The sequence below is a fragment of the Vombatus ursinus genome, unplaced genomic scaffold (genome assembly GCF_900497805.2).
Source record: "Vombatus ursinus unplaced genomic scaffold, bare-nosed wombat genome assembly UNPS02005236.1, whole genome shotgun sequence".
Taxonomy (NCBI): domain Eukaryota; kingdom Metazoa; phylum Chordata; class Mammalia; order Diprotodontia; family Vombatidae; genus Vombatus; species Vombatus ursinus.
Window position 1 is genome coordinate 5,355,103 of NW_020945014.1, and position 25,675 is coordinate 5,380,777.

The window sequence follows — 25,675 nt, forward strand, 5'->3', positions numbered from 1 at the left end:
TTCTATCCATTGTACATAAGAGCATAGATTTAGAGTTGGAAGAGACCTTCAAGGCCATCTTGTTCTCTACATGGAAGCCAGGAGACTTTGGATTCTAGGCCTGGCTCTGTCACTAACAAATACATAATCATGGCAATTAATTTTTTCTTTCTGGGCCTCAATTCTTCAACCATAAAGAGATGAGGAAACTGAGGCCCAAAGATGTTAAATGACATCCCAGGCCACATAGATAATAAATTATAGAAAGTCTTTATTGGACAGTATTCTAGTGTGTGACTTAGGACAATTTCATATCATGTTGGGTTTTTATATTTCCAGCCTAGGAAGTCAAACTTGGGAAAGGCCAGTGTTGTAATAGATTGTCAGATCAAAAGTTAATTTTTGATTTAAAGGAATCATAGTCAAGAGTATTGGAGCTAGAAGGGATTTAGTGATGTAGTCCAACTCCCAAGTTTTATGGAGGAAAAAACTGGTTTTATTTGTTGAGGTTAATGCTTGCCTCCAATTAGCAATAGTAGATTCAGTTCAACACACATACACATTTATTGAGTGCCTATTTTTTGCGAGCCTTTCTCTTCCCTCTTCTACTCTTTCCTTAGTGTTCGAGATAAAGAAGATTAAAACTTACTCAGTTAGAATTGTCTTGGATCACTGTATTGCTGAGGATATCTAAGTCATTCGTGGTTGATCATTGTACAGTATTGCTATTACTGTGTATATTGTTCTTCTGGTTCTGTTCACTTTTCTTTTCATCAGTTCATGTAAGTCTTTATAGATTTTTCCGAAAGCCTCCTGCTTATTATTTCCTATGACACAATAGCATTCCATCACAATCATATACCACAATTTGTTCAGTCTCAATTGATGGGCATCTCCTCAATTTCCAATTATTTGCCACCACAAAAAGAGCTGCTATAAATATTTTTGTACATATAAGTCCTTTTTTTTTTTTTTAATCTTTTTGGGATACAGACCTAGTAGTGGGTCAAAGGGTATGCAAGGTTTTATAGCCGTTTGAGCATAGTTCCAAATTGTTCTCCAGAGTGGTTGGATTAGTTTACAATTGCACCAATAGTGCATTAGTGTCCCAATTTTCCCACATCCTCTCAAACATTTTTCATTTTGCTTTTCTGTCATGTTATAGCCAATCTGATGGGTATGAGGTGGTACCTCAGAGTTTTAATGTGCATTTCTCTAATCAGTAGTGATTTAGAACATTTTTTCATATGACTATAGGTAACTTTGTTTTCTTTGTCTGAAAACTGCCTGTTCACATGTTTATTCTTTTTGAGAAGCTTTTCAATGTGCCAACAGATCACATTGATGTGAAAAAAATCGTTTTTGAAATATTTTGTTTTTACATCATCTTCATTTCTGAATATATTTTTTCATCCCTCCCCTTTCCCGGGACCCGTCCCTTGTATCAGAGAATAAAAGAGAAAAAAAAAATGCTTTTAGGCACAACTAACTCCAGACCTCATTGGCGTCTGACAACATATGCAGTGTTCCATGAGCAGAGTCTCCTAACTCTGCAAAGAAGGGAGGGAGGTTTATTTTCTCATTTCTTCTTTGTGGACAGTCTTGGTCATTATAATGCTCAGCATTCAGTTTGCTTTTGTGTTCTTTCTATTTACATTCTTATAGCCACACATTGACATTTAAATAAAGTTTTAGGTGGAAAATAAAAGCCATTACAGACAACCTCAGTAAAATTATTTATCATTGATGAACAGGTGCCCATTAGTTATTTAAAGTATGATCAACTCCAGTGCTTCCTGACATTGAAAAGGAGCATTAGCACGTGTGATTGAGCCCGACCTCACCTGGTTCAAGGTTTCAGCCCTGCATCTTATAGCATCAGAATTGTTGCAAGCATTGGGACACTGACCCTTGGGGTGATGGGTGAGGGAAAAGGAAGGGACCAGCTCAGCAAGCTTTGCTTCTAGTGGGACATGTGTGGGTTTCCATGAGATGTACAGTGTTGTCATAAATGAAGATAAGGTGTGGGGAAGTGTTAAGGACAGAGTGCCCTGATGAGGAGGTGTGTCTAGGCTTTGTGTTATGTCACTGGCAGATTATAGCTTTAGAAATTCACATTTGATTCTCTTTTGTCTCTTCAAGTGGAACTTCATAGGCTCATAGAATTTAGAGATCATTTAGTCCTATGCCATCATTTTACTGGTGTTGAAACTGAGCCCCATAGAGGCAAAGTGGTTTGTCCAGCCAGCTTACCCAGCTAGCATTCCTCTTCAGCTCATGGAGTTGCAGAAACGCAGAGTGGAAGGGACCTCATAGGTTATCTAGGCCAACCGGTATCCAGGAAAGACTCTCTTCTGTGACACTCCTTACAAGTATCTTTGCTTCCGTTTACTCCTCTACTGAATTTCTTCCCCACTTCCACATACTGCCTTCGTGATAGCTACATAGATGTCTTAGACTGCTATTACCAAATATTGGCCAACAGTTGACACCAATACATGAAGGGGATATTGTGAAATGTTTGAATGGAATAAACCCCCTCAAACAGAAATTGAATATAATTTGCTTTTAGGAATATAGTTGATTGTTTTAGACCTGGATTTATTAGGAAAATTCCTGTTTAAATGTCTATAGGCATTTAATTTCAGGGATTTAAGACCTCTTTGGTAGAGTTTATAGTTATATATAATAAAATTATTTTATTTTAAGATAAGTTTTACCTCTGGCATTTATCCATTATATGTACACAGGCACCAGATGGTATATGCACATGTAATAGCAATGAGAAGCTTCTATGTGTATATATATTTTAAAATATTAGCTCTATAGTTTTTTTATGTTGTTGGCTATAAAACTTGGATTTATAAACTATATGTACACAAAATTTCTCATTTTTGCCCTCAGGGAGCTTATATCTATCTATTTTTATTTATCTTTTAAATTAATTTATTTAGCTATCCATTTGTGTATGTCTGTCTGTCCAGACATGGGGTTTCCTTTCTATAGGGAGCTTCTGGAGAAGGCTCCCTTTGAGAGTATAGATTGGCAACTATTCTGCATCTTACTCAATTCAGCCAGTATTTATGAAGTGTCTGCTTTGGGCTAGCCACTATGCTAAGTGCTGGGGATCTAAAGACAAAAGTAAAACTGTCTCTACCCTCAAGGAGCTTACATTTTAAAGCCATTACTGACTGTGGGCTGATCTACTAGGGTGAGGGCCTGGGCCCTTCCTTAACTTTCACTTTTAGAGAGTTTTATGTGGCATTGAATGTGCCCAGAGTCATCTAGCCTGTATGAGAACTTGCATCCAGGCCTTCCTGACTCTGAAGTTATTAGACTTGATAAAATAATATCCAACTGTATTTTAAAAAGGTCCATTCTTCATTAAAGATGTTTATTGTTTATTTTTTAAGTAATTAAAAGTTACATGATCTCAGCACTGGTGCAGATCATAGCCATTTCCATGCCTTGGTAGTCTGTTGAATTGTTTTGGCCGAAATTTTCACTACTTGGTGGCTCATCTTTTGGCCTCTTCTAATTCAGTCTAGACACAGGCTATCCCAAGGCCCTGCTTCAAGCCTTTCAAACTTGACCAATTTGATGAGCTATTTATGTAGGATTATATAGAACGTGAAAGGTTTATTTTATCTGTAAGAAGGCATTTTTACTTTGATTTTCTCATTTCACATGATTGTTCTGATTTTTAATTCTTAATCATAGTTTTACTATACATGTAAATTGCAAAGTGCCAAGTTGGCAGACTTACTTGTGCTGGTCAAGCATTAATTTTTAGAAGATAGTAAAAATATTTTGTTTTGGAAGGGAAATGCTTTAAAGAAAACATTTTTTATAGTAAATTATTTTTGTGTGTGAAAAATATTTACAAAGTTCATTCCATCCTGAATAGAGGAATGAACACCTTTGACTATACTTAAGCTAATATTAGTTCTCTACCTTTTAAATCTACTTTACTCTACCTTTTAGAGATTGGTTTTGATCTTGAGATTGAGGTTTAATGTAGGGTATACCTGCTGGGGAGGGGTGGGGAGGGCTCAGCTCCTCTGCAGAGATCTTAGATAGCTCTGTATCTGGAGGACTCCCAGAGGGCTGATATTATGCTGAGGCTTCCAGAAGGTTAGCTAAACCCAGGCAAATCTGGTGGGAAGCAGGTCCTGTTTACTTTTGTAGGCCATCTTCTGCTTTTCAGTCCCTGAAACCCTAGAGATCTAGTGCTCTTACGTAATTTTCTCACTGCCCAGAGTCTCTTGTAGCATGCCATCTAGGTCTGCAGTATTGTTCTGGGCATTATTCTATGCCTGCTGCAAAGCAAAAATTATATATTTTCTGCCACATTCTGTTTTGATGCACCTGGGTTGTGTAGTGGATAGAGTGTTGGATTTGGACTTAAAAAGACCTAAGTTTGAATCCTGCCTTAGACACTCACATAAGTGTGTCATCTTGAGCAAGTCACTTAATTTCTCTCAGTCTCACTTTCATTTTCTATAAAATGGTGATAATAATAGCATCTACCTTTCAGATGGTGCAAGAATCAAATTTTATTATATATTTAAAGCACTTTCAAACCTTATAAGGCTATATAAATGTTAACTATTGTTACTCATGATGAATTTGGAATTATACCACTTGGGTGCAAATTCTGGCCATATTAGTACTCATTTTCTTATCTGTAAAATGACAAAGTTGTGGTAGCTATCCTCTAAGGTTACTTATAATTCTAAGTTGTGTGATTTTAGTCTAAGGTGTTAAGAGCACCTTATTTGAAGGTACCCCTGAATAAATGAAAATATATTTGACTTCCTTGCTCTCCTCACTGAAATAATGACCTTGATTTTGTCTCTTCCAATCCAAAGGAGTGACTTTAATGGTGGAAATTTCAGATTTGGGTTGGAGAAGGTCATGTCAGCTATTTTGGGGTATAGGTACAGCACTTCTCCAACCATGCTATGTAGGCAGCCATTGTTGCAAAGGACTTGCCCTAAATCCCAGAGCTTTGAGATGGATTAATGGGCCATGTAGGGGAATCTGGATGAAACCAAATATGGTTTTATGGTTGGAAGGATGAGCTAGTCAATTAGGAACATCTGTTTGGTGCCACCATGTAGGCTCTCTACTCGTCTCACTCATCTCAGTGTATTTGGTGTTGTAGTTGAATTGATGTCCATGGCCAGCATCATTCTATTTCACTGGAGCCTTGCTTAGGTAGGTTGTCATGGTGGAAAAGGCCAACCACCATTTTGCTATCACAGTGCTATTTTTCACACCTCCTTCTGTTTAGTTTAATTCCAGCTGTTGAAAAGGCCTTGCTTAGCTATCCAGTTCTTTGAAGCGGTGAATGAAATATGACAGTGAAGAATTTTTCCACTTACCTACAGGGGCTCTATTAGTGTTTTTATTTTAAATACAGCAAACTATGTCTACTTTTAAGAGAAAGTGGTTAATGAAAAAAACAAACTGACCTTAATCAGTGAATATTTCTTAGGCCCCTTCTACCCTTCTGTATGATCGGTGTGGTTTTAGGAGCTGTAAGAGATGCAAATGAAATATAACACAGTTCCTGCCATTGACCAGTAAATATTCAGTGCTTTGTAATAGGCAAGCCCTGTGCAAATGTGAACTCTTGGAGGCAGCATGGTGCATGCAAAAAACCACTGGATTATTAGACAGCAGTGTACTGCAGAGAGGTCAAATTCTGCTGCCTGCAAAGTGCAGGAGAACCAGATTAAAATGTAATTGGGAAATATTTAATAAAATACATAAAATACAATAGAACATAGATGATGTTGATATGTCATTTCCTAAGTCACTATACTGCTGGCATAAATTGGTTTCTGTTTGAGCTTAACACTACTGGTGTCCCTGTGAACCTGGAGTCAGGAAGACGGGGGTTTCAGTACTGCCTCAGACTCCTGCTGGGTGATGCAGGACAAGTCATTTAACTTCTCTGTGCCTTATATTTGCTTCATCTGTGAAGTGAGGGGGTTGGATTTGGTGGCCTTTAAGTTTCTTTTTAGTTCTAAATCTCTTTTCCTATGACCTAGAATCCAGTTCTGGCTCTGCCATATATTATCTGTGTAACCTTGAGCCAGTTCCTTAGATTCTTTTGGCCTCATTTTCCTGATTTGTAAAATGAGAGGGTTTAACTATCTCCGAAGTCCCATCGTGGATCATAGTATCTTATTACATTTTATATGCCTAGATTTCTTTACAATGAGGCTTCCTCATACTAATATGGGAACATATTATGGTAACAAAGCATTTTGTGCACCTTATCTCATCTGATCCCAATAATCCCATGAAGAAGGTAGGGTAAATCCTATTATCATTATTTTACAGATGAGGACACTGAGGTTTAGATTTTCCTACTTGCCCATGACCATAGAGAGGGGCAGATCTGAGATGAGAACACAGGTTCTTGGACTTCATTTCTAGTGCTCATTTCAATATGCTGTGTTGTCTTTTGTTCAAAATATATCCCAGGCACAGCAAGAAGTTGAATCATCATAATCATTGTCGAAGAAACATCTACCTGTGTTTATCCTCTGATACGTAGTAAACTTATCAGGAAAGTATATTGATTGTTTTAGAAATTGGGCTAATCATTTAACCTCTCAGTGCTCCAGGCAGCCCTCTAAGATTATCAGTTGCATAGAAGATGTCAACCAGCATTGGTAGAGGGAGTTTCCTATGCCAATGAAAGTACAGTTCCTGTTTCTATCCCTAGTAAACAATATCAATAAGAAGGGCTGAAACAAAGGGATTTTAGGTTCATTCTTAGTTAATGAACCCCTGTAGCTTGGGTATTATGGTTAATAGGTATTTTGCTATATTTAGAAAATTGAACCCTTAGGGAGTACCCTTATGTTCTGTAACTTTACAAGTGGCCTTCAATCATCCCTGTTTCCAGGTAGGGGGTCAAATGGGGAGAAGAATGATGAGATGCCTGAATAAAGACAGGTATGTATCCCTAGGCCATTATGGATACAGCCTTTGACAACTAAATGACATTGAATAACAAGCTAAAATAAGCTTGCTTAGGAAGGCCCTGCCATTCTTTGCTGTGATCTTGCCCTGCACGAATTTCTCCAGTTCCTTTAGACTAAAACTAATTCTTAGGCCTCAGAAAGCACTTATGAACTATCTGCTTTTGCATGTTACTGTGCATAGTCAAACAGAGCAAGCTAGATGTTGATGATTGTAAGCATTTATAGTCTAAGACATGTTACCATCCTAATGACCCTTATAGTTTTTTGGGATTTCCCAGTTTGAGATATGGAGACTGGCAGGAGAGTCCTGACAAATATAGCCAGAGAGTTCACTTTTAGCAGAGCTGTTTGTTATTTAGTAAATGTTTTTGACTCACTGAGAGGAGAGGTCCCCAGCAAACTGTAAAAGCAGTGCCCAAATAGCCCTTTGGGAACTCTGCATGGGTGTTAAGGGAACCATTGGTAGTAGTGCACTATTCACTCTTGGTCAGATTTCCCCCGTCTTCAGTGAGAGTGTGGGCTTGGGGAGGGACAAAGTCAGAATGGGCATGGGTAGAGAGATTGACAGACAGACACACAAAAAAAGTATGTCTAGGCATTAGCAGAAGGAAAAGTAAAGGTAGAGCTGGTTTGAGTAGGAATTGAAGTGTTCGTGAATTATTCTCATCATATTATATTTTTCTCTTGGGCCTCAAAATAACTAGCATTTATGTAGTGCTTTAAGGTTTGTAAAGCATTTCATATATGTAAACGTTCTTACTTGATCTATATAACAACTCTAGGAGGTAGGTGTTATTATAATCCCCATTTTACAGAAGAGGAGACTGAAGTTGAGAGGGGTTAAATAATTTGCCTATAGTCACACAGCTTCAAGAGTTTTCTTACCTCTTATAACTGTGCTTTGAAATAACTAGCCTCTTAGCCATAATTCTAGCTCTTTACGTGTTCTTCATCCTCAGCCCTTCAAAGGCCCTGCACTGAATGTAGCCATTAAGGAATTCATTAGGAGTAATACAAGTAGCATTGCCTCATGGTTGGGATGAAATAAAATAAAATTAAGGGTTTGGAGTTCCCCTGCTCCTCCATTCCTTAGCTGATAAAATATCGTTAAAAACAAAAATTTGTGTTTTGAATATAACTAAAACACATTCAAAACTTTCAAGAAAGTTGTAGGGGAATTTATTGTCCATTTTAGTAAAAGTCACAGAATCAAATCTTAAAAGGAACCCAAAGGAATTACCTGGCCCAGGCTTCTATATTTAGGCTCTTTGCAGATGAACTTGAAGGGGTTTGGCGGAGATGATATAATTAGCAAGGGATGAAATGGGAACTAGAATAGAAGTCTCTTACATTTTAGTATGGTGCTCTTTGCACTAACTGCCACTATTTTTAAAGGCTTTGCATTATTCAGTGAAGATTCTTGTCAACTTTTAAAGAGCCATTGATGTCCCATTCAATCCACCCTCTTAAATCACCAGTAAGACCCTGTTGTGAAATGGTATTGGACAAGGGTCTCATGGTGGAGGCCAGAAGATAGGTATGTAGTGAAGTTAAAGGAGGAATCTCTTGCCCCATAAAAAATAGATATTATGTAGCTATCATTTTAAGTGAAGTTGTTTATGGTCAAGGCAATGGGCTTTAAAAAGAAAGAAAAAACAAATTTTTCTGAGCATATGCTGTTGTCAGAAGAGATGAAAAAAATTGAACCCCTTTCCTGAAGACAATCCACTCTCCCACCTGCTCAAAAAAAAAAAAATTGGTAATAATTGTTACTGACTTTGAATATTAAGTTGAGGAACACAGGATAGGGGTGAAGCAGTGTAATGTAGTATATAGAATTCTGGATCAGGAATTAGGAAGACCTGGGTTTGAATCTCATCCTAGACTTTCTTGCTATGTGACCCTTAGCAAGTCTCTTAACCTCTCTGGGCCTCAGTTTTCATATCTGTAAAATGTAGAGGTTGGACTGGATAATCTCTATGGGCTCTTCCAGCTCCTAATCTAATGATTCTCTGATAAGGTGAAATTTTCTTATTAGCATTTTTTCAGGAATGAGTCAGAAGAAAAGTGCTTAAGTAGTATGCTTATGAGATAAGAGGTCCTGGATGAATAATTATCCACTTGAATTGCACTTTCTCTTCTAGACACTATAAGAAGCGATGTCAAGGGCGGATGCGGAAACACGTTGGTGACTTATGCCTTCAGGCAGGGATGCTCCAAGATTCCTTGGTTCATTACCACATGTCTGTGGAGCTTCTGCGGTCTGTGAATGACTTTTTATGGCTTGGAGGTAAGATTATTTGATGAAGTTCAGTTGGAATGATAGCCTTTCTTTGTTATTTGGAATTCTTTTGATTTCAGCAACATTTAACTAAGTCTGTTATGAAAAAACGTGTTGTTGGAGAATGAAGAACAACACATTCAACAGACTTCATGCCTCCTATGTTCTGAATGCAGTGCTGGGCTCTCAGACTCGTAGATACAAGGTTGGATGAGAAGGTTCTTGATGTGTGTACTTTCTGCTTTGCTAGAGAATGGGACACATAGATAAGTATAAGATATAATGCATTAAGAACCTGTGATTTAATTGGTATTAGTACTACTTCCATCCGTGCAGATCATAATCCTTCCACCACTGAGTAGGTGGTCTTTGAGATTTTCTGTGGCCAGAAAATTCAATACCCTCTGACCAACTTGGTGGTAAGCTTCTCTAGACTTAGTTCTGCTGGTTCTTGGAAAACAGATATAAAATTCATCTCTAGACCTATATTTAAATAACCTGATATGACCTGCCCAGGCCTGAACCTTGCTGGCATAGCCTTTGGAAATCTGGGATCATTTCCATGTCACAGTGAGGTGTTGAAGGAGAACATCATAAATGCAGTGGAAAAATGTAAAACACAATGATTTTGAGGTCTGAGGCAGGACAGGGGCAGTATGTAGAGAAGGGAAGTTTATTATTGATTCAGAGGAGTAAGATTCTAAGAGATTTAAGGATGAATAAAACATAGGCACTGCCCTGAAGGAGCTTAGCATCTGGTAGAAGAGATGTTATACTGTATTTTTTATATTGTAATACAAAATATGAAATACTAGCTCATATTTATTTATGAGGTGCCCGGAACCTAACACAGTCTGGGTAGAGCAGAGTACAAAGGGTCTGTCACCTCCTTATTCCCAGAAGCTATTTCTCTTAATGTTCCATTAGCTTTTTTTTATTGTTGTGCCTATCAAGCTACTGATTCATATTGAGCTTGGAGTCATTAAACCCCTACTCCCCCAGTTTTGTACTTGTGAAATTGATTTTTTTTACCTGAGTGTAAAACCTTATTTTTATTTCTAATATATTTAATTTTATTAGATTCAGCCCAGTGCTCTAGCCTGCCAAGATCTTTTTGGATTTAGACTTTTCATGCAGTGTGTTAGACTTCAACCAAGTCATTGGTAAAATGTTAAACAGCATGTAGCCAAAGCTAAGATACCTGAGACACTCCACTGGAGATTTTGTGCTGTATTGACAATGAATCATTTCTCATCTCTCTTTAATCTGGCCAGTCATTTAGTTCTGAATCCATCTAATTGTAATTTCTATTGCTTATTTGGTCATTTTTTCCCCAAGAATAGTATGAGACACTTTATTAAAAGCTTGTTAAAATCTAGGTAAAGTATATCTATAACAAACATTCCTCTTATCTACCAGTTTAGTTACCCTTTAAAAACTGAAATAAGATTTATCTGATGTGACCTGTTCTTAATAAAGCCATTCTGGCTTTTGGTAATTACTGTTTCCCTCTAGATATTCAACAACTTTAATGATTTGTTCTAGAGTGTTTTGGGGAATTAAAGTCAAGCCTATATTTGCAGACTGTTCTCTTCCTTTTTTTGAAAATTGTGTTTTTTCTTTTCTAATCTTGTGAAATTTCCCTTTTTTCCCATGATCTTTCAAATATTACTAACAGAGGCTCAGCAGTTCCATCTTTCTGTTCTTTCAGAACCTCAAGATGTAGTTCACTCAGGCGACAGTAGTTCACTTGTTGTTTAAATGGGTTACAGTTGAATTCATTAAGGGCTACTAAGTGTTCTCTTACCATCTCCTTACTTAACCTCAGTGTCAACTTCATGTTTGCCATTTTTGTCTATCATTTCCAAGGTAAAAATCATTTTCTCTGATAGACAAAAAAAAAAAAAAGATTTGAAGACCTCTGCCTTCTCTCTTTTGGCAATCATCATTGTTGTGTCCACCCCAAGCAAAGATCATAGCTTTTCTTTGATACTACTTTCTTCCTCCCAAATAGAGCTAACGGTCTTCTTTTCATTGTCTTTAACTTCTCTTGCCAGTCCTAGCTCTTTTTGAGCTTTATCACTCTTGATACTGTTTTTATAGTCTTTGGCCTCTCTCACACATATTTTCCGCATGTTTCTCTCTGTCCTCACACCTTTGCCTACCTTTACATTGAAATCACTAACTCTCAGAATGTATATTGATTTATTGTAAAGGTCTTATTAAGTTCTTTTTAGAATTTCTCTACTGTTTTATTCTTTACAACCAAATTTGGTACATAATCTGCAATTATTTTTGTTTGTTTTTTTTCAAGTATTAATTAGCACTGTAATGAGTGATTACCAAATATCCTATGGAGTAATATTCCTTGTTGATTTTAAGAGTAAAATGAAACCCAGTCTGCCACATTCTTTCTTTATCTCTCCAAGAAGTAAGCTATTTTTCTATTTACCCTCAACTTATTTCCTTCTTTTGATATAACTTAGCAATAATGTCAAGATTGATATAATTCAACTCCTTCACACATATATCCACTCACTGGACAAGGATCTCACATTTAGCGTACAGTAGCCAAATTAAAGTTTATTGATAACCTAAAAATGGTTATTCTTAGCAACAGCTGCCACCTTTCCAGTCTTTCTGCCTCTGTCCCTGCAGAAGTAGAAGTGGGTCACACGTGATTAAGGATGGAAGATTGAGGACTATTTTAAATTTTTATTTGTTTCATGGCTTGCCATGGTTAAAAAAATTAATTATCAGGTGTCTATTCTATTTGTGGGGGCAGCTAATTGGTGCAGTGGAACACTGGGCTTGGAATCAGGAAGACTCATCTTTCTGAGTTCAAATCTGGCCTCAGACATATACCAGCTGTGTGACCCAGGGCAAATCACTTAACCCTGTCTGCCTCAGTTCTTCATTTGTCAAATGATCTGGAGAAGGAAATGGTAAACCATTCTAGTATCTTTGCCAAGAAAACCCCAGATGAGGTAAAGAAGAGTTGGACATGACTGAAACAACTGAACGACAACAGGAAGTCTATTGGTGATGCATCTTTCTGTAGTTAGCCATGTTATTCCTTTGAGAACAGACTTGGTCTATTACCAGGGTCATACTTGAAGCTTTTTCATGCTGTTAAACATACCAGAGCCTATACTCTGCTGGCATAGCCTTCTAGAACTAGAAAAATAGAAAGTGAACAACAGAGATTGCATCAATTATAACTTCATTCAGAAGCTATACTGATGTAACTTAATTCTCACAAAAAGGAGGCCTAAAAACCCTAGAAACAATTTTAGTCAGCAAACATTAACTTACAAGAGAAAGATGGATGTCACAGGCAACACCAGGTAAGCAAATAAACACATTTGTCAAATCATGTGGAGAAAGATGGTGGAAGATTAGAATCAACATCATCTCACAAATCAGAGAAATAATGTTGGGTAAAACCAGTTTAAAGAATGCTTGACATGGTCATCCAAGGCCGTGTTATTCAAAAATGAAAATGAAAGGACTAAAAGTGGAAGAAAATTGGAAATATTTACAAAAATTGTTTTCCAAAAAAAAATTGTTTTTTCATCAAGAACAGTGGAACTACCACATTTGTGCCCTAACATCACGTTCTTGGATGTGCTTATAGAAGAAGCAGGAATTAGAACTAAAAAGAAGATGGGAAAAGCAGCTGGATTGGACCAAGTGTAAATAAAAATGATTTGTCCTAGAGTTGACTCAATTGTGAGGGCATTGAAGGAGCAATATGCAAAGTATATGACAGAGGGAAATAAATGGAAAAAAATCTCATACCTAATTAATACTGAAAAATGTTTCCAAGAGAACATCAATAACTACAGACCTGTATGCTCACCTTCATATTTGTACAAAATCTGATGGAAGTCATTGTAAAGAACTATACGAATTGAGGGCTTCTTCCCTGAGGGCAGATTGGCTAAATTAACTGAGGATCTCAAACCCATCAGTGAGTTAGGCGGGTGTCTGCCCCAAGCATGTGAAGACTTCCCCTCGTGGACTGTGCAGATGAGAACAGTTTGTTCCAGTGGCCATGAAGGCAGCTGAAGCAGGCACTGTGGAGTGCTTAGAGCTTGTTTAGACATCAAAGACACCTAGGTCATCCACTACATTTTGAGCCATCACTAGTTGTCTTGCCACTGCACTGTGATGACTCTTGAAGAGAGAATAAGGCTGATGACTTCATGCAACTCTGCCTCACTTAAATCCAATTTACACATGAATCAAAAGACATCACCCATATTATTTTACCATTTTTTACCTATCTCAAAGACCTGTGGCAATACACAAGTGATGAAGCAGCAGGTGTGGATACACTGGGAGCTATAGTCACAACCCTGCACACAGGCAACCCAGGTGATAGGGTCATCTTACTGGAAGCAGCAGTGGGATTTGGCAGCCCCCTGTATGTCTGAGCAGCCTTTTAAGGATTGCACTGCTCACTGCCTGACGTGAGGAAGGGGCTAGAAAAGGAGCCCTAAAAATTGTCTGCTTGCTTGACACTGGCCTGATTACCATGGCAAGAGGGGATCCCACCATGTGGTCAAAACACAAAAGAAGTACAAAAACTTCTGCAAAGATGGTTTCACCCATCATCAGTACTCAGAATATGTGCACACTTATAGATAACACAAAATCCAGTAGATCTGAAAGACGAACAGCTCTTGTTGTGGGGAGTGCCTTAAAGCTGGTATAGGTTTTCTAATCAGAACTAATATAGTCAGTAAGCTCTTATATGCCTACCAAAAGGAGTGAATGACAGGCTCATGACAATGCTATTGCCACTTGTGGGAAAATGTCATGCCATCATCATCAGTGTGTATGCTCCTACCATGGTGAACCCTGATAAGGTCAAAGAAAAAATTTTTTTTTCAAATAAATTTATTTATTTTTAGTTTTCAACATTTACTTCCATAAGATTTTGAGTTCCCAATTTTCACCCCATCTTGCCCCTCCCCCCACTCCAAGATGGCATGCATTCTGAATACCCCTTCCCCTAGTCTGCCTTCCCTTCTATCTCTCCCCCCTTCTCTTATCTCCTTCCCCTTCTGTTTTCCTGTAGGGCAGGATAGATTTCTGTACTCCATTTCCTATATTAAAGAAAAATTTTATGAAGACCTAGAGACCCTCATCATTAGTGTGCCAGAAGAGGACAAGCTTATATAATCCTGGGTGACTATAATGCTGGAGTAGGCTGAGTAGGCTGAGACTACCAGACATGGCAGGGAGTCCTTGGGAGGAATGGAGTTGAAAACAGCAACAGCAGTGATCACTTACTACAGAAGACTTGTGCATCTTATGACCTCATCTCCCAACACTGTCTTCCTTTTGCCTAAAATGAAGTAAAACTTCATGCTTGTACCGTTGCAGCAAACATTGGCATTTAATGGACTATGTGATTGTAAGGAGAAGAGACAGACAGGATGTAAGAGTGACAAAGACAGTGCGTAGTGCAGAGTGCTGGACTGATCATAGACTTATCCTCTTCAAGCTAAATATATGCATATAATAAAAGTGGTGGCCTTGAGGCAAAATGACTACCAGAAGAATTAATGTCAACAGGTTAGAGTGCTTCTCTGAGTGGGAACAGTTTGTTGCTAACTTGGAGGGAAAGTTGAACCAATGGGGTTAAGTGACTTGGCCAGGGTCACACAGCTAGTAAGTGTTAAGTGTCTGAGTCTGGATTTGAACTCAGGTCCTCCTGACTACAGGGCCAGTGCTCTGTCTACTGTGCCACCTAGCTGTGGGAATCTGTGATTCTTATATTTTAAGCTGTGTCCAGAAGTCTAAATCCCATTCTCCGATACCATATTCTTAGCCCAGTTTTTATTTCTCATTTTTATTTTTCTCTTTTGCCTCCTTTGCCTCAGTGGTCAGCAGTATTGGAAACATAACCTGTGTCCCTCATGTCTTTAGTTTTTTTGTCTGAGACTTCAATATCATGTGTCTGTGTATAAAATTTAGTTTCTTCTGGAAGCATCATTGATGCCCACTTGAAACAGTAGAAATGGATAGTTGTCATGTATTTTGATAATTCTCATATGACTGTTATATCTTGGATATTTATTTTTAGGATATAGTAGATCTCTCAATTGTTACCAGTTTTTTTTTTTTTTTCTTTTTGGCTTGCCTGAGCAGGGAATAGCCAACTCAAACTATTCCTGTCTTTTCTCTCTTTTGAGAAAACATTGCTGTCTTTTTTCTCTGACATTTACAGAATGATCTCTCACTTGATAGCTTCTGTGGCTCTACTGTATCATTCTTTGGAGGACATAAAACTGCTTCTTCCTCAGAGCATACAGCTTACTCCTCTTCAGGAAGAGTCTCACATCTTTCTTTTTATATGAAATTCTATTTTTTCAATGAACAAAAATCTATTTTCTCTTTTTCCCACCTTGCACCTTCCCCTCACTCCAAGAAAAATAAAACCCTTGCAACAAATATGCAGTTAAACAAAACAAATTTACACATTGGTCAGGTACAAAAAATATATATATATCTCCATCTGCACCTTGAGTCTATCACCTCTGGAATTATGATCGCTGGTCATTGTGTTGATCAGAGTTCTTTCAAAGTTGTTTGTCTTTACAGTGTTGTTACTGTATGAATTATTTTCCTAGTTTTGCTCATTTCACTCCTTATCAGTTCTTATAAGGCTTCCTAGATTTCTCTGAAACTATCCCCTTCATCATTTCTTACTGCACTATAATATTACATTCATATACCATAACTTATTCATTCATTCCCCAGCTGACAGGCACTCCCTTTGTTTTCAGTTCTTTGACACTATAAAAAAGCTACTATAAATATTTTTGTAAATATGGGTTCCTTTCCTTTTCATTTGATTTTTTTGTAAAGATTGGACTAGTAGTGGTTGTCAAATCTTTTTTGGAACTCTTAAGTATGAACTGTCCCTTTTCTTCTCTTTCTCCTCTATGTTAGCACTTATCCAACCTCCAACCTCCTGACAGTGTGAGGTCTCCCACTTTCTACTTCAGATTCCTTCCTTTTCCATTGAAGTCTTCCCATTTTATAAAAGAAAAATGAGGATGAGAGGTAATGTGGATGGAAGGCTGGCCTTGGAGTCAGGTAGACTTGGATTTGAGTCCTGGCTCTAATAAATATTAGCTGTGGACAGACCACAGCTTTTCAGTGCCCTGGTCAGTTTTTTTAAGATTGTGGTTAGGGAGTGGTCACTGAACAACATGGGTAAAGTGAATTTCCACTCTCAAATTCCTGATATAGATGATATCATAGATCTAGCTTAAGAAAAAAAGATGAGGAATCAGGCACAGAGAGATTGTGAGTAACCCTGAGTCACACAAGTGGTACTCAATAGAGGAAGGATTTGAGTCCAGGGCCTCTGTATGCATACCACACTATCTCTGTGAGAGACATTGCATTGCAGTGGACCTTGATTTTGAATCAGATTTTTTAAAAAAGCTCAGATTTTATCAATATGTATTTTTTGTCATAACTTCTGATTACTGAAGTAGCCAAATCATGCTACTGTTGCTCTCCAGCCATCTTTCTCCCATGGTCCTGTGCTGCAACTTTCACTGAGGAGTGGGTACTCCAGCCCCTGGCTTTGAGGCTTCTGATTGGAGACAAGTCACCGTAATTAACCCAGTCCATACCCACAGACCTATCACTCTGCTGCTGCTCTCAATCGTACCTCCTCCCTTCTTCCTCTATCCCCGCTCCTCCAACTCTTGGAATAGCAATCTGAGCCATGTTATCATTCCTGGAAGGTATATGTCAATCAGTTGCTGTGACTCCACTTCACAATACCTATGACAGTAGCACCCCTCCCTGGCGACTGCTCCCTTGTATTTGTGTTGTCATTTCCTGTGAGAATATAAACTCTTCGAGGGTAGGGACTGTCTTTTTCTATTTGTATCTCCATTGCTTAGAACAGTGCCTAGTATATAGTGCTTAATAAATGCATTCATTCATTCTCCTTCATTGTCTTGCATGTCCTTCATTGTTCTGCATGTCCTTCATTGTCCCTAATTTGTCTGTGTACTCAAGGCTTTCCTTGTGTCCTTTCACCTTTTCCTCCCGGAGAGAGATTAGCTTGCACTTGGAATATAGACAACAATCACTCAGCTATGGTAGAAATATTGACATTTCATACTCAGTGAAAGTCATTGCAGTTTCCCTTGATCTCCATGCTAGCTGAGATTTTTAGCTTTGTATTTTTCAACCCTGTGGGTAGTTATACCTCAGTCCTAATCTCCTGGTTACAGTTTTTGCAGACAGTTGTCACTTAATAACTTGAAAATCCCACTCAACTTCGTTTCCTTAGTCTTCGCAATTTCATAGCCACATCCTACTTCCCTACTTGCCTTGCACCAACCTACCTTCTTTTTTTTTTCACCTATTTGTTCTATTCACCAACCTACTGTATTAATTTATTTAACTTTTCAGTTGTTCCACTTAGCTTTTCTTGCTTTTTGTTTTGCCAGTAAATTTCTCCTCTTCCTTCTTGAAGCTTCTTCAGGGTTTTACTTCTTAATTCTCCCTAATCTGCCTTGATTTTGCTCAGCTCATTTAGTCTTCTTTCCTGGAATCTAGAAGTAGACTTGGGATTGGTGTCTGGACCTGGAGATTGTTCTTTTTCAGATTTTCCTCATTATTTCTCAGATTCATTCTCTGGCCTTCTTTGCTAGTTCAAACCCTTCCAGATCACCTGCACAGTTTCTTTCTCCTTATTTGCTTGAAGTCTTTCTCCTTCTTCCATGGAAGCTAGGAGGTCATCTCGCATCTATTTGAATATATCCACCAATAGGGAATATACTAACGTCAGAGGAATTGCATTTTGTGAATTTCCACTACATGACCATATGACCACTGAGATAAGAACTAATAAAAGCATTTTCACAGTTAGCAAGCATTTGCTGCTGATATGTGTGAGGCATTATGTGTGTTTGCAAGTGTAATTAACAGTAATTCAAAGACCTAACACTTAAGGTTAAGTTTGGGAGTCAGCAGCCCCCAGATTAATCTTTCTAAATTACTGCTTTGATCACTTCACCCCTCTTCTTAAAAATCTCTAGTGCTTCCTCATTATCTTTGGAATGAATTCCATATTCTTCAATATGCTTAGCATTCAAGACCTTAAGCTTTCCTTATTTATCTCCTAGTAGTCACCTAAATGAACTCTACTTTACCCAAACTGATCTACTCAAAGTTTCTCAAACATGCCTTGTACTTTCTTACTTCTTTGTCTTTGTATTCTCATCATCTCATCTTACCTGTCTTTTAAGATCTGTTTCAAATCCAACATCCTCTAGGAAGTATGTCCAGACCCACTGCAGCCAGCAGGACTCCCTCCTCCCCAGAGCTCCTGTAGCACTTGTCTGTACCACTCTAACAACAACAACAAAAACAATAACGACAACCACAGCAATGACAGTAACAACAGCAGCAACAAACATTTACATAGCACCTATTATGTACCAGGCACTATGGCTAAGCACTTTACAATTATTATCTCATTTGATTCTTAAAACAACTCTGCAAGATAGGTGCTGTTATTACCCCCATTTTACAAATGAGGAAATTGAGGCAAACAGAGGTTAAGTGACTTGCCCAGGTCACACAATTAGAGTCTGAGTCTGGATTTGAATTCAGGTCTTTCTGGCTCTAGGACTCCATCTACTGTGTCACCTACAATATTCATATTCGTGTTATAGTTACATATATGTATATTTTATTTTTACTGATAGATTATAGACTCCTGGAGGATCAGGAGTTTTTACTCCATTATAACCTTCTCTCCGCTCCTCTTTGTCTATTTTTCTTACAGTTTACCCCCACATTCATACTCATACTCTATAGTCCAGTGATACTGGACTTGTTCCTTGAACAAGAGACTCCATCTCCCAACTCTGGGCGTTTTCACTGACTGTCCCTAGTGCCTGGAATGCTGTCCCTCATAATTTCTGCCTCTTAGCTCCCCTGGCTCCTTCAAGTCTCAGCTATGGTCCCACCTTCTGTAGGAAGCCTTTCTTAATTTCCCCTTAATGCTAGTTCCTTCCATCTGAGATTACATATTTGTTGAATGAATGAATATACATGCTGAATATGTAGTTTGTTGAATATGCTGCTGCGTCCTTTGTTCTCGAAGAGGACTATGACATCAAGGAAGTGATGCCATGACATATAAGTGAATTGGATTTAAGTGAGGGAGGGCTGTGCAAAGCCACCAGCCTCACTTTCTTCTCCAGAGCCATCTGAGTTCAGTGGCCAGATATGAATCAGGACAACTGGACATGGCCCAGGATGCAGTAGGGGACCTTGGCCTTTTCAAGCTAAGGTCTTTAACAGGTCTCAGTTTGACTGAGGCAGTGCCCATTCAGTGATTAAGGCTTTAAAAATGAGGCAAAGAATGGACTTGTTAAAAAAAAATTCATATACACATATATGTGTATATGTATGAATATACCCACATATATATGTGTATATATGTATATACACACATATATATCTATTTATGTATACACATACACACATGCATACATATATACACTCAGATTATATATATACACACATATATATAAATGTATGTATATGTGTGCATGCATATAAACATAGATATGTTATAACAAAGTACTGTAGCGTTCAGTTTTCACATTTTCCTATCATAGGAAAACTTAGCATTTATGAGTAATTGAACTGCTAAAATCATTGTTCATTTCAGCAACTATGTAATTGGTAGCAAGTACAGGAGTATAATTCCAAATGCAATTTGAGCTGATGAATGTGCCACTCCACTGATTGCATGCTGTTTCTTTTTTGCTGCCCAGCTGCCCTTGAAGGCTTGTGTTCTGCATCTGTTATCTATCACTATCCTGGTGGTACAGGGGGCAAAACTGGAGCTCGACGGCCGCAAGGTAGCTCACTTCCTGCTGATGCCGGCAACCGGCACCGACCAGGTAAGCCTAGTGCTTGTTCTTGATTTGTAGTAATTCTCAGGGTTTGAGAGAGGCAGGATAGTATTTCATCCCCCTTCCCTTTTTGAGTTGGACAGGATGCTGTGCTGAATTCCCGATTTGTTGAGTTAGCAATCTTGCATGCAAGACAGAGTTTCTTTCAGCTCCACTTTAATGCCCTGTACAGACTGATTAGAATGCCTGGTTGAATTCTAGAATATTTGCATAAAATTTTATGGCAGGTGAGTCACAACCAAAGGTTTTGATACCGAGTCTTTTTCATCATTTCTAATTAGTTGATGAAAGTAAGCACAGAAAACCATGAATCCAGAGCCACTGATAATGACGTTTAATTCAGGGCGTGTTGGCTTTGTTTCCTCCCTGGTTGATCAAGTTCTTATTGCCTTAGAAAGTTTGAGTGAATTATTTTTGTAATGCTACAGAAGAGTAAAAAAAAAGTTTTTGCTGCTATATAATATTAAACTAGTGAATTCGTAGTTTTCCTTTCAAAGAGGGAGGCAGTTCCTAATTAGTGCTTCAGGAAATAATTATATTGAAAGAATAGAACAGTTCTGTCATAAAGGTCTCATTCTTTTGGATGAGGTATCAAAGGCCAAGGCTTTATGTGCATCATATTAATATATAGGTTTATCAGTATTATGTACAGATATTGCCTCTCTCTCTCGCCCTTCTCGCCTCCCCCCCCCAAAAAAAAGTGAACAGTGGACTGGGAGTTAGGAGACATGAACTCTAGTCCTGGATTTGTCCCTAGCTCTCTGAGTGACCTTGGTCAATTCATTTCTCTCTCGCTTCTAGTCTCTTCATTTGTAAAATTAGAGTGTTAGACTAAGGCCCATTCTAGCTCACACAGTGGTTAGAATACCTTGAATTTCTCATTTGCCTTTTTCAACTTGTCCCCCAGCACCTAGCAGGGAATGTAGATAGGATACTTTTGATCTTTTGTGAACTAACTAGTGTTATTTCAGTGGTCATAGTCAGTACATACCTTCCTTTAATCATTTGCATTTTAAAGCTCTGTCAAATCTTCTTGAACCTGCTTACACTTCTTCAGCAGAGGTTTCTCAGTGATCTTGGTTGAGTGCCACTTTCTTGAATGGAAGGGGAAGTTGACTGAGATGTCATTTATGAAATATGCATGTTTCAAAAGTGAATGACACCAGTTATTCTCCTCCTGTTTACTGAGTTTGCATTACATTTCATTACATTTTGTCCAAGTGTTCACCACAGTTGCTTTTAGCTTACTATTATAATTGCTAATTTTGGTATGATATGATGGTATTTTAAGTTTTCTTGTTATCTCAAGTCAAGTCCTAATTGCAAAATCCTCAAGAACCTTCAGAAAAATGAAAGTACTTCTTTAAAAATAAGTTTTTATTTTCTTCTGCTCCATTTCCAGAAGTGTCTTTCATCTGGAAGGATTTTGCTGGTCCTTTTGTCTATTGATATGATTTGAAGAATTATCTTGTAAAAGCATGTTCCTATGTTAATTTGATTTTTAGTTTCTCTAGAGAGACTCATTAGGAGATAGTCTCTCTCTTCTTGTTGAATGTAGGCAAAGAGTTTTAAAAACTGCCTTGTCTGCAGAACGGAAATGTCTTTATGTAACTTTGCCTAGTGTGAAGAATCTGAGGAGCTTTTTGCTCTTGAACACAGACTCTGGGGAAGCTCATCCTGGAGGGTCCAAGGGAAAATTTAGAAAGCAAATCTGGTCTCATTCAGAGGCTTCATCATTATTGTAGTAACTCTTGAAGTTGCTTATCTCCCAAATCCATTAAACAGCTTGATAATATGAGGAGATCTTACTTTGGGTATTGATTTTAAGATCACATAGTTGGTAGAAATCTCAATTGTACATTTGGAATTTATTGCATTAACTCTGGAACTGAGAGCAGTCAGGCTATTAGTTTAGCTCACTGCTTTGTATGTGAGGGAAGGAACTTTGGCAATTACTAGGGTCAGCCACATAGTTGAAGGAAGATAGCACAATAAAAACTTCTACCCTGGTAAGGCGACCTGTATTATGACATTCGTGAATGCTTTTAAGAATCATATCCAAATATCTACTTAAAATTCTGTCGTCTTTATTTCTTCTTTATAGTATTATGTAACCTTCTTTGAAGGCAAAGTTAACTGAGCTTTCACTAGACTCTAGAGTTGACCTTTCATTAATGTAAACTTTTAAATAGAGCTTCCTGGTGCATAAACTTAGAAATGATCAGGAAAAACTGTATTCATTTCATACTAAATTTGACTTTGCAGAATCACTTCTGAAGAAAACTGAATTGTTGACATCCAGTGATGTCTCCTCTGTGCTATTTTCACTTCTATTCATTTCCTGCATTTTAACAGGTTTGCTGGGTAGAGTGATTTAGAAATAGCAGATATTTTAGATATTTGTATTTTAGCCAAATTTAGTCAAATCTTTGGAGGAGATATCAGTGAAAGCATGAGAATTAATAGCATTAAAGAGCAAAGTGTTGTGCGTTTTTGTTATTTAACCACACACAAAAAACCCCCAACTACTTTTAATTCTTTGCTCTGTTGCACTGCTGTACTCCTCTTTTTAAGAAGTGCATTTCAAGAAAATGTTGACAGTGCAGAGCAGAAGGTGGATCACAGCTCAACCATAACTAATGATTTTGATCATTATGTTTTTTCTAGTGATGTTGTTAATAAGAGAAATTTTCAAGACTCTCATTTGGTTTTGTGTGTTCCTTTAATGTGTGTGTGGGAAGACTCGTTAAATTAATGACTTTCCTCTTGAAAGAAAGCCAAAATCTATAATGTGTTTTGTTTATTGAAAAAAAATTTAAACTTTTTCCTTTGAAAAAGTTTGACTTTGCTCATTATAGAAAGGATAAATGGTCTTGAGGTGGTCTATTTGGCCACACCTTGCACAGACTGTGATTAATAAAGAGCTTCATCTTGGAATACAGTAGATGGTGATACACATATACATATGTGCGTATGCACACATATACATATGCACTTATTTAAGAAATTTAGGTGCATAAATTTGTCATTTGGTTAAGTCTTGATGAAATCACTTGTTTTGTTTTTTGCATTAAAAAGAGTACTTACACTGTAGGACATATGAGAATTACTTTTGGATGATTCAGTAACTTTTTCCCCAGTGAGGGAAATATAATTTTGTTGTTCAAAATTCACAGTGTCATTTCAGTGCTTTTCAATCTTTCAAACTTTTAGTCCATTGACAGTTGCTATTTAATCTCCTAACTTTAGTCATATTTTAGCTATTTTCCAGGGGCAGAATTAGATTTCTCTTGTCATTTTAAGAAAGTTTATTTTTCTCTCTGTATATACTTTATATTTTACTAAAGAAATAAATTAAGATTGCAATATTTTATGTTACATGTACCAATTTTCCTTCCTTGTTAAAATAGGAGGATATTGGTGAAGGAAAATAATTATTTCTTTTCAAGTTACATGTTTGTATTGTCATAAATACTTTGGTAAATATTTGTAAGACGCTTAATCACAGAATCCTAGCATTGGAAGTTATCTAGACTAACTCCTACCCCTTTTAAAAAAATCTTTACAGCAGAGATGGAAATGACAGAATATACTTCTGCAAATATAGGGTTATCTTAGAGTCTCATAGTATTTTTAGTTGAATGGAAAGAGACCTTGATTTTAGGGAGTCTGCCCTAGGTTCTAGTCCTGACTCTGTCACTTACTATGCAAGGCAAGTGACACTTTTCCCTCTGGGCCTTGATTTCTTTATCTGTACAAGGAAAAAAGGCTCTAGACTAAATATATAAAGAAGTTTCTAGTTCCAACATTGAGAGGTTTACCTTACAGCCATATCTTTTAGTATTTTTGGGCTTAGGATTGAAAACCAAAGGCTATTAACTATAATCTTTGGTTTGTTAATATTCTACCTTCCTCTCACCCCTATCTTACTTTTTTGGATTCCTGGTTGATCTTTCTCAATTACAAACATTCAGTTTTATTGCATGGTAACTTTCTAATTTTCAGCCATAGATGGTGCTGTTGTATCTGATTCTATACATACTTCCTTCTTAATATTTTAAATACTACTTTTCCAATAGCTGGAAGCTTTTTGTTTCTAAAGGTAGATGTGAAAAATGAGAAGATATATAAGAAAAGTAACTTCCAGGTGATTTGCTTGTTCTTTTCTTGTAAATCTCATGTTTGCCTACCAGATGTGGAGGCCGAGAAAATACCATTATAGTTATCTCCTAGGACATAACTATAGGAAGTAACCACTTTGCTGTAGAAAGGTCTTGGGAGTTAGAAGACTTGTAATCTATGTCTGACCCTGATATGCACTAAATGAGTCACAATGGGCTGACAACTTTGCCTTTTAGGGCCTACATTTTCTTTTCTACAAAGCAAAGAGTAGGGATTAGACCAGGCTAAAGCCCCTTTTTGATCTTAATAAATAGTCTTTAATTCTATGACTATCCTGTTAGTCTGTGTGAAATAATTCAGATATCATACCTTAAGAATAGCAGCAATAGAACTTAGACTCTTCTATTAGAAACCTAATGGCTAGATTCACTCTAGCATTTTTTAGCATATTGATAGATACTACCTTAATTTATATCTATATCTTTAGGCTGCCTTTGAAGTTTGAAAAGCATATTTGAGTTCTTTCTATCACAGAACCCATTAGTAATCTATTTTTGTATTCAGATATTGGAGTCATTGACTACTATTGTAGAATTAAAATGGAAAAAATGGTTTTGTAGCAAAGTTCAGTTATGTAAGATATGAATCAGATATCTGTGGTGGAATGAACATTATTACATCCAAGATTTAGAAGCAATATCAATGGCATTTTAAAGCTGCTTTTCTACCACTTTTCAAGCTACTGAATTTCTTGGTGATGAAGTAGTGCAAGTAAGACACAACATTTCAAAGAAGAATATTAGTCCATGACTCTTCAATAACTGTGGCACTAGAGAGATAGAGTTAACTTGGATCTTTTGAAGACAAAAAGAATTAGGGAGCTTTATTCCTTCTCTTGGCTTTGTAGAGTCAATGGAGATTGGAGTGGTGCCCAAGAACAATCTAAACAATCTCACAAGGAAGACTGCCTTTTGTTTCAATTATTTATGTCACCAAATCCACATAGGTTTTTGAATATGGTAGAATGTGCCAGAGAATTTGATAATGTTCCTTAAGTATCTGATTGCTATTCCTGTTGTAGGACTTGGACTCATGACATTTCCCTGAGACTTTTATTCTTTTTCAAAATTTAGTCACCTTTCTATACATCTCCCTCCAAAAAAATAACTTCATATATATGGATGATCATGTAGCATAATGTTTTTGTGAAGTTTGTATTGCCTTCCCACAAAGATCGCCCCTCTAGTTTGCATGTTCACTGTGTTGACTAGAATTGAATGGACACTGCTTGGCTTCAAGACATACATGAGAGT

The 25,675-nt window shown here is 37.4% G+C and overlaps 1 protein-coding gene across 2 annotated transcripts in view; it reads left to right on the forward strand.

Annotated features, from left to right (window-relative positions):
* TRAPPC9 (trafficking protein particle complex 9) overlaps nt 1-25,675 on the forward strand; it is a 964,950-nt gene that overhangs the window by 16,746 nt on the left and 922,529 nt on the right. For both annotated transcript variants that reach the window (XM_027844988.1, XM_027844994.1), the window contains exons 3-4: nt 9,128-9,273; nt 20,100-20,228. In XM_027844988.1, the coding sequence (XP_027700789.1) occupies nt 9,128-9,273; nt 20,100-20,228 (275 nt within the window). The remainder of the gene's footprint in view (nt 1-9,127; nt 9,274-20,099; nt 20,229-25,675) is intronic.